Source organism: Amyelois transitella, chromosome 21, assembly GCF_032362555.1.
Source record: "Amyelois transitella isolate CPQ chromosome 21, ilAmyTran1.1, whole genome shotgun sequence".
In the NCBI taxonomy this organism is placed as follows: domain Eukaryota; kingdom Metazoa; phylum Arthropoda; class Insecta; order Lepidoptera; family Pyralidae; genus Amyelois; species Amyelois transitella.
Window position 1 is genome coordinate 4756909 of NC_083524.1, and position 17670 is coordinate 4774578.

At 30.9% G+C, this 17670-nt stretch overlaps 1 protein-coding gene across 1 annotated transcript in view; it reads left to right on the forward strand.

The window, feature by feature from the left end:
- The first annotated feature begins 210 nt into the window (after positions 1-210).
- LOC106138762 (mucin-2) overlaps positions 211-17670 on the forward strand; it is a 45664-nt gene continuing 28204 nt past the window's right edge. Inside the window, exon 1 of the mRNA XM_060950492.1 lies at positions 211-3080. Within this exon, the coding sequence (XP_060806475.1) occupies positions 211-3080 (2870 nt within the window). The remainder of the gene's footprint in view (positions 3081-17670) is intronic.

The following is a 17670-nucleotide window of genomic DNA, read 5'->3' on the forward strand; positions in this document are numbered from 1 at the left end:
ATATACCATAGATAACAAAATAAAAATTATAAAATGTTAGTAGCGCCATCTATGTAAACACATTGAGTAACTTCCTTGCTAAATAAAATTAGTCTATTACGGAAAGCAACGTGTTTTAATAGGTTATGGGCGAATATCCATTATTTTTTCGGTTTTTACTGTGTTAATTCAGTGTAAAACAGTCGAAAATTGTTGCTATTTCGTTGAAATATGGCTGTGAACTATTTACAAAGTGTTCCGAAGTTGAAAGGACGCGAAAACTATGACGAATGGAGTTTCGCGGTCGAAAATCTTTTGGTACTCGACAACCTGGTGAACTATATCAAGTCGAAGCCAGATGCCAACTTCGAGACTAAAGCATCAGATGACGCAAAAGCCAAGGCGAAGCTTGTTTTAATTATTGACCCTGGATTGTACGTGCACATCAAAGAAACAAAAACATCTTTGGAGTTATGGATTAAACTGAGGACAATGTTCGATGACTCAGGTTTTTCTCGTAAAATAGCTTTATTGAGACATTTAATCTCGTTACGACAAGAAAATTGTGACTCCATGACTTCATACGTCACGCAAGTAGTCGAAACGGCTCAGAGATTAAAAGGCACAGGATTTACGATCACTGAAGAATGGGTCGGTTCATTACTATTGGCAGGTTTGCCTGATAAATACTCGCCTATGATCATGGCTATAGAGCATTCAGGAATGCAGATTACCACCGATGCAATAAAATCTAAATTGATTGATATGGAGGTTTCAAAAAATGACATGGATTCCAGTAACGCTGCATTTGTTGCACACATTAATAATAAGAAACAGAAATATAAAAATGGCGCGAACTCAAAAGTGACAGTGACAACCAATGCGACACGCGACAAGATTCTAACCTGCTACAAATGTAAACAAACGGGTCATTATAGAAACCAGTGTCCATTGTTGCAGAAAAACAAACAATCAAATGCTTTTAGTGTGGTATTTTTAAATGGAGATTACAGTACAAATGAATGGTACGTAGATAGTGGAGCAAGTGCACACATGACGGCCAACAAAGCATGGGTAAAAGAAGCAAATTTTACGCCGTATTTGTCTGAGATAACCGTTGCGAACAATATGAAAGTGCCTGTTTTGTGTTCCGGTAACGTACAAATTTCAACCGACTGTAACTACGACATCATGGTTAAAGATGTGCTATGCGTACCAAGATTAACTACGAACTTGTTGTCAGTGAGTGAACTAATAAGAAAAGGAAACAATGTTGTTTTTGAAACAAACCAATGCTACATTCGTAACAATAAGAATGTGTTGGTAGCCACAGCAACATTAACAAACGGAGTGTACAAGCTAAATATTAAAGTAGCTGATTGTATGCTGGCAGCACCTACTGCAGCAAGTGCAGAGCTTTGGCACAGGCGCTTAGCACATATTAACAGCAATGATTTAAATAAAATGAAAAATGGCATTGTGAATGGATTGTCTTACCCGGATACTAGTGATATGACAAAGACTAAATGCATAACTTGTTGCGAAGGTAAACAAATGAGGTTACCATTTCATCATGTTGGACAAATTAGCACAGAAACACTACACATCATACATGCAGATGTATGTGGTCCCATGGAAACAAAGTCCATAGGTGGTGCTCAGTATTTTGTCTTGTTCATCGATGATCACAGTCGTATGACTTTCATATATTTTCACAAACATAAGAATGAAGTTTTCAAGATATTCAAGAATTTTAAAGCAATGGCTGAGAATCAGCAGAATAAAAAAATTAAAATATTGCGTACAGACAATGGTGGTGAATTTTGTAGTAGTGAGATGGAAAAGTACTTACTCAGTGAAGGAATTATTCACCAGAAAACAACTGGATATACACCAGAGCAAAATGGTGTGTGTGAACGTGCTAACAGGACTATTGTAGAGAAAGCACGATGCTTACTTTTTGATGCAAAATTGGAAAAGAAATTCTGGGCTGAAGCAGCCAATACAGCCGTATACCTGAAAAATAGATCTGTAACTTCAAGTTTAGAAAATAAAACACCGTATGAAGCGTGGTATAAAACTAAACCAGATTTAAGTCATATACGTCTGTTTGGCAGTCCTATAATGGTTCACATACCTAAAGAACGGAGATTAAAATGGGATAAGAAGGCAAAAATGCATGTTCTTGTGGGGTTCTCAGAAACAGTGAAGGGATATCGTGTATATGATCCATCAAAAAATATTGTGACTGTGAAAAGAGATATAATAGCGATGGAAGATAAAACAGTATCATCTAAGATCAATGATGAAGATACAGCAGAATGGATTCAAGACAATGTTGAAACTGAAGGGCATGAGTCTCCAACAACAAATGAAGATTGCAGAGATTCAGTGGGGGAGTCTCTAGTGAGTGAATCTAGCAATGTTTCAGATTTGAATACGTCTGTATACACTGATCCAACTAGTGATGAAAATGATGATGATACAGTTACCACATACACAGATACAGATATCTCAAGCAGTGAGTTGCAATCAATTCCAGGATTACCAAATAAGAGACTCCGAAAACCTCCAGAACGTTTTGGGTATGGAAACATTTGTTTATCTAATTCTATTCCAGATGTCGAACAAATAGATTTCTCAGAAGCGCTGAATGGACCTGAAGCTGACCAGTGGAGAGAGGCCATGCAAGAGGAATTGCAGTCATTCAAGGATAATGATGCATGGGAAATTGTCGATATACCAAGTACTGGATCAATTGTGCAACACAAATGGGTGTTCAATAAAAAACTAGATATAAACAATAAAGTGCGGTACCGTGCGCGACTTGTAGCCAAGGGTTTTACGCAGCGGCGTGGTATCGATTATGAAAACACTTTTTCTCCTGTTGTAAAACATTCTACGCTGAGAATGTTGTTTGCTTTGAGTGTACAGTGGAATATGGAAATAACTCACCTGGATGTAACAACAGCTTTTTTAAATGGACATTTAAGAGAGAATATTTACATGTCTATTCCAGAGGGTGTTCTAAATAAGCAAAATGGAAAGGTCTTGAAACTTAAAAGGGCCATATACGGGCTAAAACAGTCTTCTTTAATTTGGTATGAAAGAGTGAAAGATTGTTTGCTTAACTATGGTTTTAAGATAAGTAAATACGAACCTTGCTTGTTTACATGTTTTAATAAGAATGTAAAGATTATTATAGCTGTATATGTTGATGATTTTTTAATATTTTCTGATAATGTTACAGAAACTGAGAAATTGAAAAATGTGTTAAGTTTAGAATTCAAATTAAAAGATTTAGGTTTTGTTAAACGTTATTTGGGCATGCGAATTAATGTAAATAAGGAATGTAATACTATAACTGTAGATCAGCAAGAATATATAGAGCAATTATTAGTAAAGTTTAATATGGAAGATTGTAAAACTATAGATACCCCTATAGAGAGTAAACTGAACTTAGAAAAGGCTGAAAATTGTATAGTAAATATTCCATATCAAAGACTAATTGGAAGCCTTATGTATTTGGCAGTTTTAACTAGACCAGATTTGTCATATTCCCTTAGTTACCTTAGCCAGTTTAATAACTGTTATAATGAAACACATTTTAGCTATGCTAAACGAATATTAAAATATTTAAAGAAAACTAAACACTATTGTCTAACATATCATAAGGATAATATAGAACTAACAGGTTTTGTTGATGCAGACTGGGGTAGCGATAGTATAGATCGTAAGTCTTATAGTGGATTCTGTTTTGTATTGAATGGTTCTGTGATTTCATGGCAAAGTAAAAAACAAAAGTCTGTCTCTCTATCCAGTACCGAGGCAGAATATGTTGCACTTTCAGAAGCGTCTAGGGAAGCTATATACTTAAGAAATCTAATGTATGAGCTTACTGGTAAAAAGTGTGCCATTAAATTGAAATGTGATAATCAAAGTGCATTAAAATTAGCAACAGGTCATAAGGCACAAGCTCGAACAAAACATATTGATATCCGCTTTCATTATGTTAGAGATGCAATTAAAAATAAATTAATTGATATTGAATATATTTCAACACAAGAAATGCCTGCTGATTTGCTCACCAAAGGCCTTTTGTCAACTAAGCATTATATGTTTATGAACATGTTGGGTATTAAGTAAAAATAAAAAATTGTATTTTGTTTAGAAATTCACATTTATTTTGTTAAGTGGGGGTGTTAGAATATACCATAGATAACAAAATAAAAATTATAAAATGTTAGTAGCGCCATCTATGTAAACACATTGAGTAACTTCCTTGCTAAATAAAATTAGTCTATTACGGAAAGCAACGTGTTTTAATAAACCGATGCTCTAACGGTGACATCGGTGGAGAAATAAGACTAAAAGTCTGTATTAGAAGAAGCCTAGATATCGGTTCCTTTAATATAAGTTCAAATAAAAAACATAGGTTGGCTAATATTGACCTATTCCCAAACGAAAACAATTGTTTTAAAAACCCGCAAATACTAAATGTAACATCGGTTACAATAATATCGTGTCTACCTCGTTAATGGTGATGACGTGACAATGTGTATAATGGCTTTCCAAATAATAATTGGACTTTTTTTATGTTTACGTTACTTAAATGGTTTTTGGTTTTGAATTTTGATGGAGCACTCTCCAAAAATGATAAATTAAACTTAATGCTTTTTTGTAAGGGTAATTGATTCGATTTAACATGTCTAATATGATAGTCTGACTGATTGTTATGAAACATAAGTTCGCCGTTTAGAAATATGTTTATTCTACCGTGTAATATATATCTACATATTAGCATACACGCATCTATTTTAGACAATCGTGAAAATCAGGTTATTAAATTTATCTTAATTCCTAACTTATTTGTCTGCTATGTTCTAAACATAGTTTGAACATTACGTTAATATGAAATATGTTTTAATTTCCATCTCTCTCTTAATTCGCGGTTAACCCCAAAAGTAGAAAGAAAGCTAAGATAAATTAACGTTTGTAAATGGACCCTTTGACTGGGAATCCAATACCTATTAGGATACAAACATATTTTATCGATAATCACGTATTCAAGACTTATGTATTCAAAGAGCTTATTCAGACTATTGGTGGCAAAATATTCTCTATCGCACTGCATACAGGAGAATTATAAGCTTATACATAATTCAAATAAATTGTGATGTATGGGTGTACTAGGAAAACATAAACTGAGAGTTACGTACGCACTTTCGCTTTTAACACATAGGAGACGAGTCGTGGCCGCGTGCCAATAAAATTAGTTTTGACGCCAACATGTTACTTCCATTCTGTTACGTTACTTTCGACGATATGAGGGCACAAATTGATAAGGAATGATTATATTTTTTTTATCTGTTGTCAAATCTTAAATGTTTTTATCAAAGTTCTAACTAAATAAATAAAACTCTTTTTTTTCTAAATGACTTATAGATAACACACATCCAAATCTAAGGTAAGAGAAAATGTTATAAAAGATACAAGATAAAATTGCATGTAATGCGAATTCCAAAGGCAATTCAACATATAACGTCTTTGAAAGCTTTAAACAAGTTTGGTTTAACTTCCATTTAATTTCTGTCGTATTTTATTGACACATTAATAAAACTGTGGAAACTAATAGAAAATAATCAATTTAAAATTAAAGGAACCATCAATTTTGTAAAGCATCGAACTAGTATATTAAAATACTCTTTAAGTAAGAAGTAAAAAACACGTTTTATGACAGATTACAATATGCCACAAGCTTTATGACAAAACTTAAATTAAACAAAACAATAATGCAATTAATTAGCCAACGTCTCTATTACATAGCCTTCTTAAGTTATTAATTAAGATTGTAGGTATTGTATGAGACTGCTCTCACACTCACAAAATGATAGATCTACACAGATATCTAAATTATTTCGTTGTACTAAAAAATATTTCTTTAATGTCGGTTTGAATTTATTTTTGCTTATTTCAAAGCCTTTCTTCTCAACTGGTAAAACAAATTTACAAAGAAAAGAATCGTGGAGGCTTCTCCACTTAACTCCACCAACAAAAGTTAACTCTAAAAATAAAAGAAGAAGATATATTAAATGCGATAAAGAGTTATGTGCGCTAGGAAGGCAGCGATAAAAAACTAGTATATTTAAAACTTGATAGACCTAAATGTTAATGTATAAATGGGGAAAAGCTTATTTCTAACTGGATCAAACAAGATCAAATTTTAAATACCTTGAACAATTATAAAAGTTAACAGTTTGATCAATGCATTCATTCAGGTAAAGAGGTATGTTTTACGTTTTTGCATAAATTAACAAGTGATTTACAAACAAGTAACTGTAGTCATTACTACAGAGTACAGAAACGTATACAGACAAAGTTTCGTATAAATTTAATTTAACGATGATCTTCTCAGAACTTTTTACTTTATTATGTATACTAAATTCTATGACGGTTTGTTGAACTGATAAAGCATAGACAATCAAAACTTTCCTACTCTTAATCTGGGTATGGATATTAACCGCATAACATTTGTAAATTGATTTGGGTAAGATTATGGATTTCAAATACTACAGAATTATGTAACAAAACTATAACTTACATTATACAAAGATTCAAAACAATTTTTAGCTTCAGTTCATAATTTTTTAAACTTACCTTTATTTTTTTGTGAAAACAGAACAAAATATGCATGTCGTCCAAGCCAAATTATTTTGAAATTATTCCACATCACGCTTAATCTCTTTTCTTCTCCTCTGTGGTCATTACGATACAAAATTGCATTCCCGAATTGACCCGCGTTCTCGCATGGAACATTGTCTTCAGCTACTCATATCGCTAAATTCTTAGACACAATACGCATTGTAATTATAAGTACCAAATAGCTTGCAAAACACTGGCTGTGATTGGAGACAATGGACACTTAAATAAATGGGCTTGATTTATTTACCGAATTGTATTTAACATTTGTTGAAGGAGATGCTAAAATGATGCGATGATCACATCGATACTTGGATTCGCCTTCATAGATTTCAGAAATATAGGTGCAAGTTTCTTTCAATAAAACTGTAATTAATAATTACTTTGGGCTTGTCGCGATAGATAAATATTTATATTTTATTTTTAAATTAAAACGAAGAAAATCATTTATAATACAAGAAAATGTTACAACTAAAATGTTAACCACGTAATTTAAATAATTTCAAAACCTTACCTTCGTGGTTTTTATTGACAGACATCTTTTCACATCTACGGTTTATAAAAAAATCAGTTTTGCGACATTCAGTAGCTTTAGTGGATTATAAACTTTTAGTTAATTATCCATCTAACATTCCGAAAACATTTGCCTATTGTTTTCGTATACATACTAATAAAAAAACGACCTTTCTATAATCATTTCAATCATCAATTGTTTTTGTTTTATTATGTTGTTGTAATTAGTTTACAAAGTGTTATAAAAAATAAACAACAAAACACGTAAAAGTAAAACTGCGGCATTGATCAATTGTTAAATAATCATGTCTTTCGATCAATAATGATAAAAACCAGAAATTCGTTTACAAGAAAAATTTATATTGACTTATTCACATAAAAACTTCGCTAAATAAAAAAACCACGGTCAAGCGTTCTCAAAATACAGGAGTTGATAAATTGTTTATTTGTGACAAGTGTGTGTGACCTTTCGCGTGCCGGTATTCAGCAGCATCCATGATATTTAGGCGTATTTTAGACAAATAGCTTCTTCATAATAAATAGATAGCTTTTTGTTAGCATATTCGAATATTATTGACATGACAGCAAGTATATTAATTTAAATAACATTTTTTGTGATGCAAGATTTATGATAATCGATTGCATTATATTACATAAATGGGATTTTAAACTGTGATTTTTTTTTATAAGTTTTGCTAGAAAATAAATTGCTAATAATTTTCTTAGAACCGGTTTTAAAAATCATTTTCAAATTAAAAACAGATGTCCAACGACACAACATCTACAAAGAGAAGACCACATCATTATTCATTTGTCAAAAAAGAATTGCCAAATCAGTCTAACCCGTTTTTAAATTTTGCGCTTAGCAACAAACGTTTAAATTTAGTTTTATAGATATGGTAGAATTTTATGTAAATCTAAGGGCGTGGATATACATAATATAAAATTTGATTCTCTCATTTTGTGTTATCATCCGACATTTAAGACTTAAAAGGCAATGTTGAAGATAATTTCTTTCTAGAATTAAGATTATAATAACTTTTTATTATATCAACAAATAATATTAAACATACAAAAAGGCAGTATATAAAAAAAATATTTAATTGTCTGATAACATTTTTTTTTTACTTTTAACGTTACTTTAATACCTACAACTGAAGAAAATCCCAAAAGTTGTCTAATTTCCATTGAAAACTTTCAATCATCAATATTGTTGTATAATAATATATCAACTGACGACAAAAAAGCTAGGTCACAATATTTTTTTAACTTAAGTTTCTTCTACTTATTTTCAACATGTTTAAACTTACCGCAAAGAGATTTCAGTAATGGCCTAAGATGTATCGAGTGCACTAGAATTAAGGCTCTGTCATATACACGTCCGGGTTCCAAGGCCATTTGCGAAATGCTTGTGACAACCTTGTCGTTAGCCTCATCTTGACAGTATTTATTCTTCCAATTTTAAATTAATCATCTCTTTGAGTCTTTATGAGTTTGTTTTTTCAAGAGTTAATCTTCATAATTGTGGTTTCAATGGAATGATGAGTTGTTGAAGTAAAACAAAGTCGTGACTTTTTGGTAGAGTAAAATGTATTATGTAGTTTGATTCGGTATCAATAGATTTGACAGTTTTAGACGTAATATTAAATATTTTTTAAAATTAAAAATTTTGCTGTTCTTGAATATATTTTTACAGATTAGGCATAAAAATGAAGAACTTACAACATTTTTTTTATAAACAAATAAAAATAAAATCGCCAAACCATGATTTTTAGTACAAACAGAGCTATTAGTTATTGTTTTTGATCGAAATATATAATGCAATATTATAAATGTGCGTTCTAGCCTGAACAATAATAATTAATGATATTACAAAAACATGATTACAAAATCACATTATTCAAAGTCCGAAATCCCAAAAAATCACGTTGCCAATCAATTCACATAAGCGGTAGCTACAAATATAATCCGACGTGACCCGCCCGCCCACTTTGATGGAAAATACGTGGCGACCTTGACACATTCATATTTTTATGAATATTTATTAGGTAGGTATTTAAATTATTATCACTATGGACATAACATCTTCGCCATGAGAAACTTAGCTTCAATCAATTTTTATTATTTTTATCAAGATATCAAACGCTATTACATCCAACGTTTATTGCTTTAATATTGCCTAGTTTTAAGAATAGACATATGTATTTATTTCAAACCAGTTTTGTTATTGCGAACTGATGTTTCATTGATGTTATTTAAATGGTAATAAAAATGAAGTTTTATTGATTCGAAATATACGGGACGGTTTTTTCAACAATAAGTTTATCTTAAAATGATTGTCTTACATTAAATTATTATGCCCCCAAATTCACCCAGCTATAAAAAATACCCACAATTTCCCGGTCCCTTGAAAATTATCTCAATACCTTCAGTGCTTTCCTACACTTATAGACATGCCAATTTTTTATAGTCTAACGCCCATTTCTTTAAACTGTATGAGGTAGTTGTCAGTCAATCAAAAAAGGAAAATGAATTTAAAAAAAATGTAGGTGATTCATCAATAAGACATCAAATATTTAAAAAAATAATGTAAGAAACCACATCTTTAAAAACATTTTAGAATAACAAAGCTATTCACTGTGAATTAAACTATAATCTACATCTAGACAATGAACTATCAAAAGTGAAACGATAGAGGAAGAGACACGGAGATAGATCTATTTATAAAATAAGGCGGATGCAGAATAAGATTTACTATTTGAATCTCAATTCTATCATTAAACCTAACAGCTGCCTATCAGTCTTCTAAGACTGCGAACTATGTCTACACCGCAAGCTTTAAGTGGTGATTATATGAATGAATGAATAAGTTTTATGTAGAGAAACTAAATGAATGCACACTCGGACTTATGCATCATTTTCATCCATTTTTATATAATAAATTTCGTCGCGGATATAATGTAAGAAAATTATTCAAAAATAAGGTATAACCTTTTCTTAAAAAGTTAAGTTATATCTTGTTAATTTAAATACTTTTTAAATAGTTTATTGAATAGCGCGAGAAAAACTATACGAGAATTCATGAATTAAAAAATATAATTTTAATTTAAATCATCATCATCCCTGGCCGCAAACAGCACGCAAAATTTTCACCAAATTTAACCCTTCTGTGGCCACGTTATTCTGTGATCTAGTGTCGCAGACATTACAGACCCTAAAATGGTCGATCACGAGTGAAAGTACATATCGTGGGAATTAGGTATAGTGATGTTCTATTGTGGCTTGCGACACTGCGGCCTATTGTTCGCATCATTAGCCATTTTGAATCCGATACCGGAATCAATTCTATTGATCTGTGGTCATTTGTTTTTGATCACAGGGTTGACAATAGGCTATTACACTCTTTTTTGAAAACTGTTTTAAATCAATCCTGAGACTGTGTTATACCTATAGAATTTTTATTAAAATTTTTTGAAGCCGAAAAGTGCTCTAAAAACGATTTGTTATTTATGATTTTGTATTTTCGCGCGAAAACGCCATCCGCCATGCTGTTTTGACTCGTGACGTCATACTTTTAGTAAACAATACGGCTCTACGTAAGACTAAAGTAAAAAGATTTTTGTAATAATGAATTACAATACATATTGTTGGTGTCTTGTTCCTGAATGCAAGAATACAAGTATAAAAACACCAGAAAAATTGTGGATTCCACTGCCAAGTGATATTAAAATGAGAAACCATCAACGTATTAATCCTCGGTAGATTTATATTGTCTGCTTTCACAAAACCGTCTTCCATGATTCTATTAAATTATTAAAGAGTAAAAACCCAAAAACGTGATAGAAATTTTAAAATTTCAAAATAAACAGAGCCTGACATCATCAATATGTTTTCGATTCGATATTTGTTTACTAAAAGTATGACGTCACGTCAGTACCCAACATGGCGGATAGCGTTTTCGACTTTTGAAGAACAGATTAAAAAAGAGGATTTTTTAAATTGAATTATAAAATCCATATTGCACTTTTATGAATAATGATCGATGTTTTTCTTTTATTTTTTACAAAATCTATAAGATACGTGCATTTTTATATTTTTTTTTACATGGTGTAAAATAGCCTATTATTAGTTTTGTTTGGATCGAATTTTGTCGAAAGAACGTTTCTTTTATCATCAATAAAAATTTATGTTGCTGATATTTGGTTGTATCTTTGAACTTTAGGTCTTATTAATGTTTGGGATAACCATGATGGAAATTTGAGACAGAGAAAAATTTTAAGAAATTAAACTATGCTTTTAAAATATATTTCTTAAATTACATCAAAAGTAATGTGATCGTAGGATAAGAAGTGATCTCGCAAAATTATATTCACTATGAATAAAGAGCATACATAAATATTGCAATCAGATAATCCTAGTAGCCTAGCCGATCGAATCAACAGACATAATGACGTGCCATACCAAACATGGACGTATCATCGTTAGCCGACATATCACATCGTGACAATAAACACACTATTATATCACACAATACCTATAACAATATTATGCAATGATACAATACCAGCAATGCCTTCTTTAGCTTTCCAATTTGACATTTTCAAATAAGCAACCCACGATAAAATCAATCTTTGAATAAAACTATTGCTGTCATTGACGCCTTTATGAACATTTTGACTTACTGGAAAAAGATTGGTAATTTTTATGCAATAACTTACCCAAACAAATATGTAGGTGGCTGAATAGTCTGAGTAGATAAACAATTGATGTCTGGAAAGAGGGAAGACGGCTTTTGAAATGCAATGGGACTAGAATGGCTATAAAAAATGAATAAGAGACAATTTTACAAATTTTCAAAAGAAGAACATAGTCTATGTTTTGGTAGAAAAAGAGGATCTATAGAGCAGGCAGCCCTACAGCAATGCAGCAGGTTTGATGGTATTATTATTTATTCTGTGCATTTCCAGTAAATAATTTGACATTCATTCCCATTCATAAATTTAGAAACTAAAAATGCCTGAAACATTTTATCATGTTGACTAAATCTTGTAAATTAATTAGTTCTGACATCAAATTAATATAATTATAGGTAGTGAAATATTTATCAAATATATATTTTCTTAAAATATTAAAATAGAAGAAGTCATTCCATTTCTTCTTACAAATGACTGGCCGATGAAAATAAATTATGTAAACAATCAATAAAAATAAAATTACAAATCCAACCATACAAGACATTGCTACAACTAAAAGCTAAACACAACATTCCAAAGTAATTAATAATCCATTTTTTATAACATCTAATAAGGCATGAACCACACTAGAGGGGTCAACTGACAATGAAAGATGTTTATTCATACACATGACAGCTACAAGTAATCCTATTTGTACGTCCGTTTATCCATTAATAGTCTTATAAAGCCTACTTATATCTATAGATTCATAGCTAATTATATTGTAAACGTTGTATTATTTAATGACAAATGCCAGTAAATTTCAATGATTCATAATCGCATAAATTGACCTTACCTGTGACATTTGGTTTTTATAACTGTGTAATCTAGTTATTAGTTACCGCACTCACGTAGTGTTTAGCAATGTTGAAATCACATGAGACAAATTTAGATAAATGTAATTATGTAAACATATTTTTTAAATTGCATTCACACATGTACATATACTATCTAATGATGGAATAGGTTGGAGAAGGAACGGTATTAAGAAACTAACGCAGGGTGTTCTTTGCTGTGTGGTTGTTTAATTAGAAAAAAACTGATATAAAATAAGATTTAATTTTATTCCTATAACTACTTAAAACTATTCATAAGATTATTCTTAATTTGTATTGAATAAATTGTATGCAAGGATCATAGCACGTGATAGTGTTGTCTCTGTGTCTCTGCCTACCCCTCAGAGAGAGGCGTGATTATTTAGTCACGCAAAATTTGTACCGTCTATCTTTTCATCGCTAATTACAGTAATTATTTGTATCTATATATATCTCAGATATATGTCGACGTATTGATTGCAATCTGTCTGACATTTGTACTTTATTATCGTACGGTTCGATTAAATCACTCGGTAAATATAAAGTTTATCGATTTTATCGATATATCTTCACTTCTTAGATGTATGTGAGAAACTAAACGGAAACATAACTCATTGAATAACCAATACAAGTTAATTATTGATAAGTTATATCATTAATAAGCTTTCGTAGTTCACGAATCAATTTTATTTTCTCCTCAGCTCCATTAACTAATCGTTTATTTGCACACTAGCGGCCTGCGACGGCTTCGTCCGTGATTGATACATACATAGCACTCGCTGATACGAGTAATATAACTTTATCTTACTTTATTTAGGTGTAAAATAAATTGCAAGAATTATAATAAATGTCATTTCAATATATGAATTTTTCTTCCCTATTATGAAAATAATAATGTCCTGCTGTTTGTCTTTTATGCTTTCACGGCTAAACTAGGCTGATTTTGAAAGTATTTTTATATGATATACAAAATGTGATTTATTATTGCTTCAATTCAAAGAAAGCTAAATTTTATTTCTAGAAATTCCTACAGAAACCCCTGACAAAGGCTAGTAATAAAATAAAATAGAGAACAAAGACATTACAAGAATAATTTCAAGAACAAAAGTTTTAACGTGCTTACATTGTAAGAAGTCTCACAGCATTACATACAACGGTCAGAGATCAGTAAATGGTTTAAACTTCGTTTACTTCGCTTGTAAAGATCACACTAAGGTCAATTTATTACTGCAATATCTCAGAATTATCCTAGACGTTCTGTCTTACTTATAGCCTGTTAGTTTTCCAAATAGTCGCCGTTAGCGAGTTAGTTAATTTATTACATTAGCATCCGTGGTTTGCTTGGAAAGTTTTATACAACGTATATACTTTAAAACATAAGTGCGTAATTCCAACCTATACTTTGCAAAAGCTATTAATGACAATTTGCTCTAAAAAAAGGACGTTGATAAAAAAGCTATGCAACAACACTATTTTCGTTAAAATTTCTGAGACAATAACATAAAATACAAATATGTATTTTTTTTTTTAATATTGATTACTGTACTGTATATTCTGGCAAAACTTACAGTATGTTTAATATTTATCTCTTAATGTTCTGTAAAATGCATATTCGATATGGTAATCGAAGATGAGATAATTTTTAATAAACTTATCGTCAACATGTGAGCAATTAAGCATCTTTATAAATTAATCTCAATCAGTCAACGAAAAATTGCGTTAATATTTATTAAGCAACAGTGGTTATGTAAGTTACCTTGGTAATATCACTCATGCGGTAAATTATGGATATAAAGAAGGTACAGATAACATGTTTTGATTATAATTAGATAAATAACTGTCATCATACATTTATAATTCGATAACGTTTGCAAAAATTTTAATTAGCTCCTGTCGAACTTGACTTACTTCGCTTTGTAAAACTGTGCTGTTTTATATTTTTCCCTGTTGCACTACTGCCAATCATGTTATTAACAAGTTTCTGTCATATGCTTTAAGTAGTTATTTTTCATGAAACTTGTAAACATTGTCTCTTTATAACGATACATTTGCTGAAAGAAACGTTTGACAAATGTTGCATACTGTTTTATAATTCACTTTTAATGATTATTTGGTGCAATATTTTTTTACATTGGCTGTGTTATGTTAAATACTACCGATGTGCCGTGTGGTTCCCAGCATCAATAAAAAAAGAATAGGACCATTCCGTCTCATTCCCATGGATGACGTAAAAGACGACTAAGGGATAGGCTTATAAACTTGGGATTTTTTTAGACTATGGGCTAGCTACCTGTCACTATTTGAATCTCAATTCTATCATAAATCCAAACAGCTGAACTTGGCCTGGCAGTCTTTTCAGGACTGTTGCCTTTGTCTACCTCGCAAGGAATATAGACGTTATTATGTGTATATGTGTATGTTCATATGTTTTATAAAGCCAAATATCTTAACCGTTAAAAAGGTACCACATTATCTGCGTGTGCTATATATGTACCAAACACGGGCGAATCTGTGGCATGCTAATCAAAATGTTTTGAAATTTTCTGGCTAGATTTTCAAGAATCAGGTTCCCAAACTTCCGAGGCTAAGGTGAGAAATGAAACACGCCTAAGTAGGCAGATATAATATATCTATGTTGACTTTTTTTTCGATAAGATACAGTTAAAAGTTTATTAAAATTAAAGCTTCTATTCCGATTCATAGATATTAATTCTGTATGTAATATGTTACTAATTTATATAGGTAATATAAAAAGTGATAATTTTTAATAGTACTTTGTAGATATTCGCTAAATTTGAAATGTCAAAAAAGTTGAAATGTCAAGAACGAAAAACAAAGTTCCTGAACTTTAAATATTTTTTACCGATAAATCACATATCGACATTTGAAAATAGGTATTTAATTACAGATTATAAAATGTTATAATTAATGAAAAAACTAGTTCTTAATTGTTTTACACACTGTCGTAGGTAAATCCAGTTTTGCTTTGGGCTATGTTTGAATTAGGATTATTTAAAATATTTTACTTTTTTCTTGCCTCAGAAACGTATAATCGAAAAAGGACTTTTTCTGATAGAACTGTGACTTGGAGTTTTATTTATATATAAGTATTTAACATTAATTGTTATGAAATATAGAATCGTTGAGTAAGTATCCCACAACGTTAGTCTCAAACTCACATTGGGACTAGGTAGTTCACCCTTTGGGAATTATATCTTTTAGGTGGACGTCGTACATTATAAAAATCTGAATATCGAATTTGAACAAAGTTGAAGGTACGATTTATTTCATACCAAATTAAGTATTATTAAATATTTCATACTAAATTTAGTACGATTTTAATAATAACAGCTGTAGAGGGTTAGGTTTATCTGCCGTCGACTGTACACTATTGTTATTATCCTAGACCTATTGAATCATAGTTATATCCCACATACTTGCGACATGGGCCCTTTAGTTGATATCCGTTAAATTACAAGAACGTTTGCCCTTTTCAACGTGGACCAACAAGATTACCTACACTTGTAATATGTAATTACATTGTACGTTAAAGTGATATGACTTGATGATTCTAAATTAAATAACTAAGATTAATGATTACTATCACAGACTAGTAAACCTTTGTGAAAATAAACATGCTTTCGTTTTTTTTTTCCTACATATTGTAAGTTTTCTCCCTCCAAAAAGGGGAGAGCTTGGCCCAGCTAGGATAAAAAAATTGAAAGCTTTGTGAGAGTTTTTTTTTTCAATCGATTTTCAATCCTCTCAAATCTAATAGAACAGAATTTCTCGAAATATTTTTATCTTTACACAACGATTTAGTTTAGACAAAGTCATGTTTGAACTAACACACTGCTAATTTTTTATAATACGTGAGGATAAATATTGTTTAGATTTTTAAAATGTAAAGTGTTAAATAATAACACAAGTTTTATTATAGGCATAATTTATAACCTTACAAGGATGCTGTTGGTCCATTCATAAACAAAGATGACATAAACCGTGATCTCAACTTATAAAATATTTTTTTATAAAGGTTACGGATTATTTGTACCTATCAAGTTGCCATCTTATGATTGATTTAATTAATCAATTCAAATTTATATTGTAATAATAAAATTTATATGCTTTGAAGGACTAATAGTTGAATTAGTTGTTGATAAGTTGAAAACATATTTTGCCTTGATTAAATCAAGATGTAGTCAAATGTAATGTGCATTAATTTCAATTGTGTATGATATGTCTAATTGTCTATCGGAATTCATATTTAAAGACGAGACTGGCTTATAATACATACTTGTTGCATTAGTTTTCATTCGATTGCGTTTCTACCTATAAGGTAAGATTTATGAACATACAAAAATTTAGCTTCGGTTATAAACAGAACTTCAACAGACAGAGTTTTAGGAGTAGCCAGAGCCAATATTCTCAAAGACGGCATGATCAGCTTTCGCTTAAAACTTAAATTACAAGATAATGAATCTTCCCTATCTTTTTTAAGTCGATGGGCTAGCTGCACGCTATTTGAATTTCAATACTATCAATAAGCTATACAGCTGAACGTGAGCTTTCAGTCGTTTCAAGATTGTTTGCTCTGTCTGTCTACCCCGTAAATTATTAGTATTCAATTTTAAGTACGAATGATATAAGACAATGTCAACTTAATTTACTTACGAGGAGAATAAATGATTTTTTTGAAAATAAATCTGGTTATTCAGAATTCTGTACAAACCCACCAACAGTCACCTTATGACCATAATGTCGCAACAGTCGCCGTTTTTAACTTTTGTGAGAATCCAACTATTGTACAAGATTTTATGAAATGACACTCGGTTACACAACACTATTGTTTTAAGTATAGCAATAATATCACGCCCTTGAATATAGTTATAATCGCAAGAATTTGATGTCTCGTGAGACAAAACAACTAA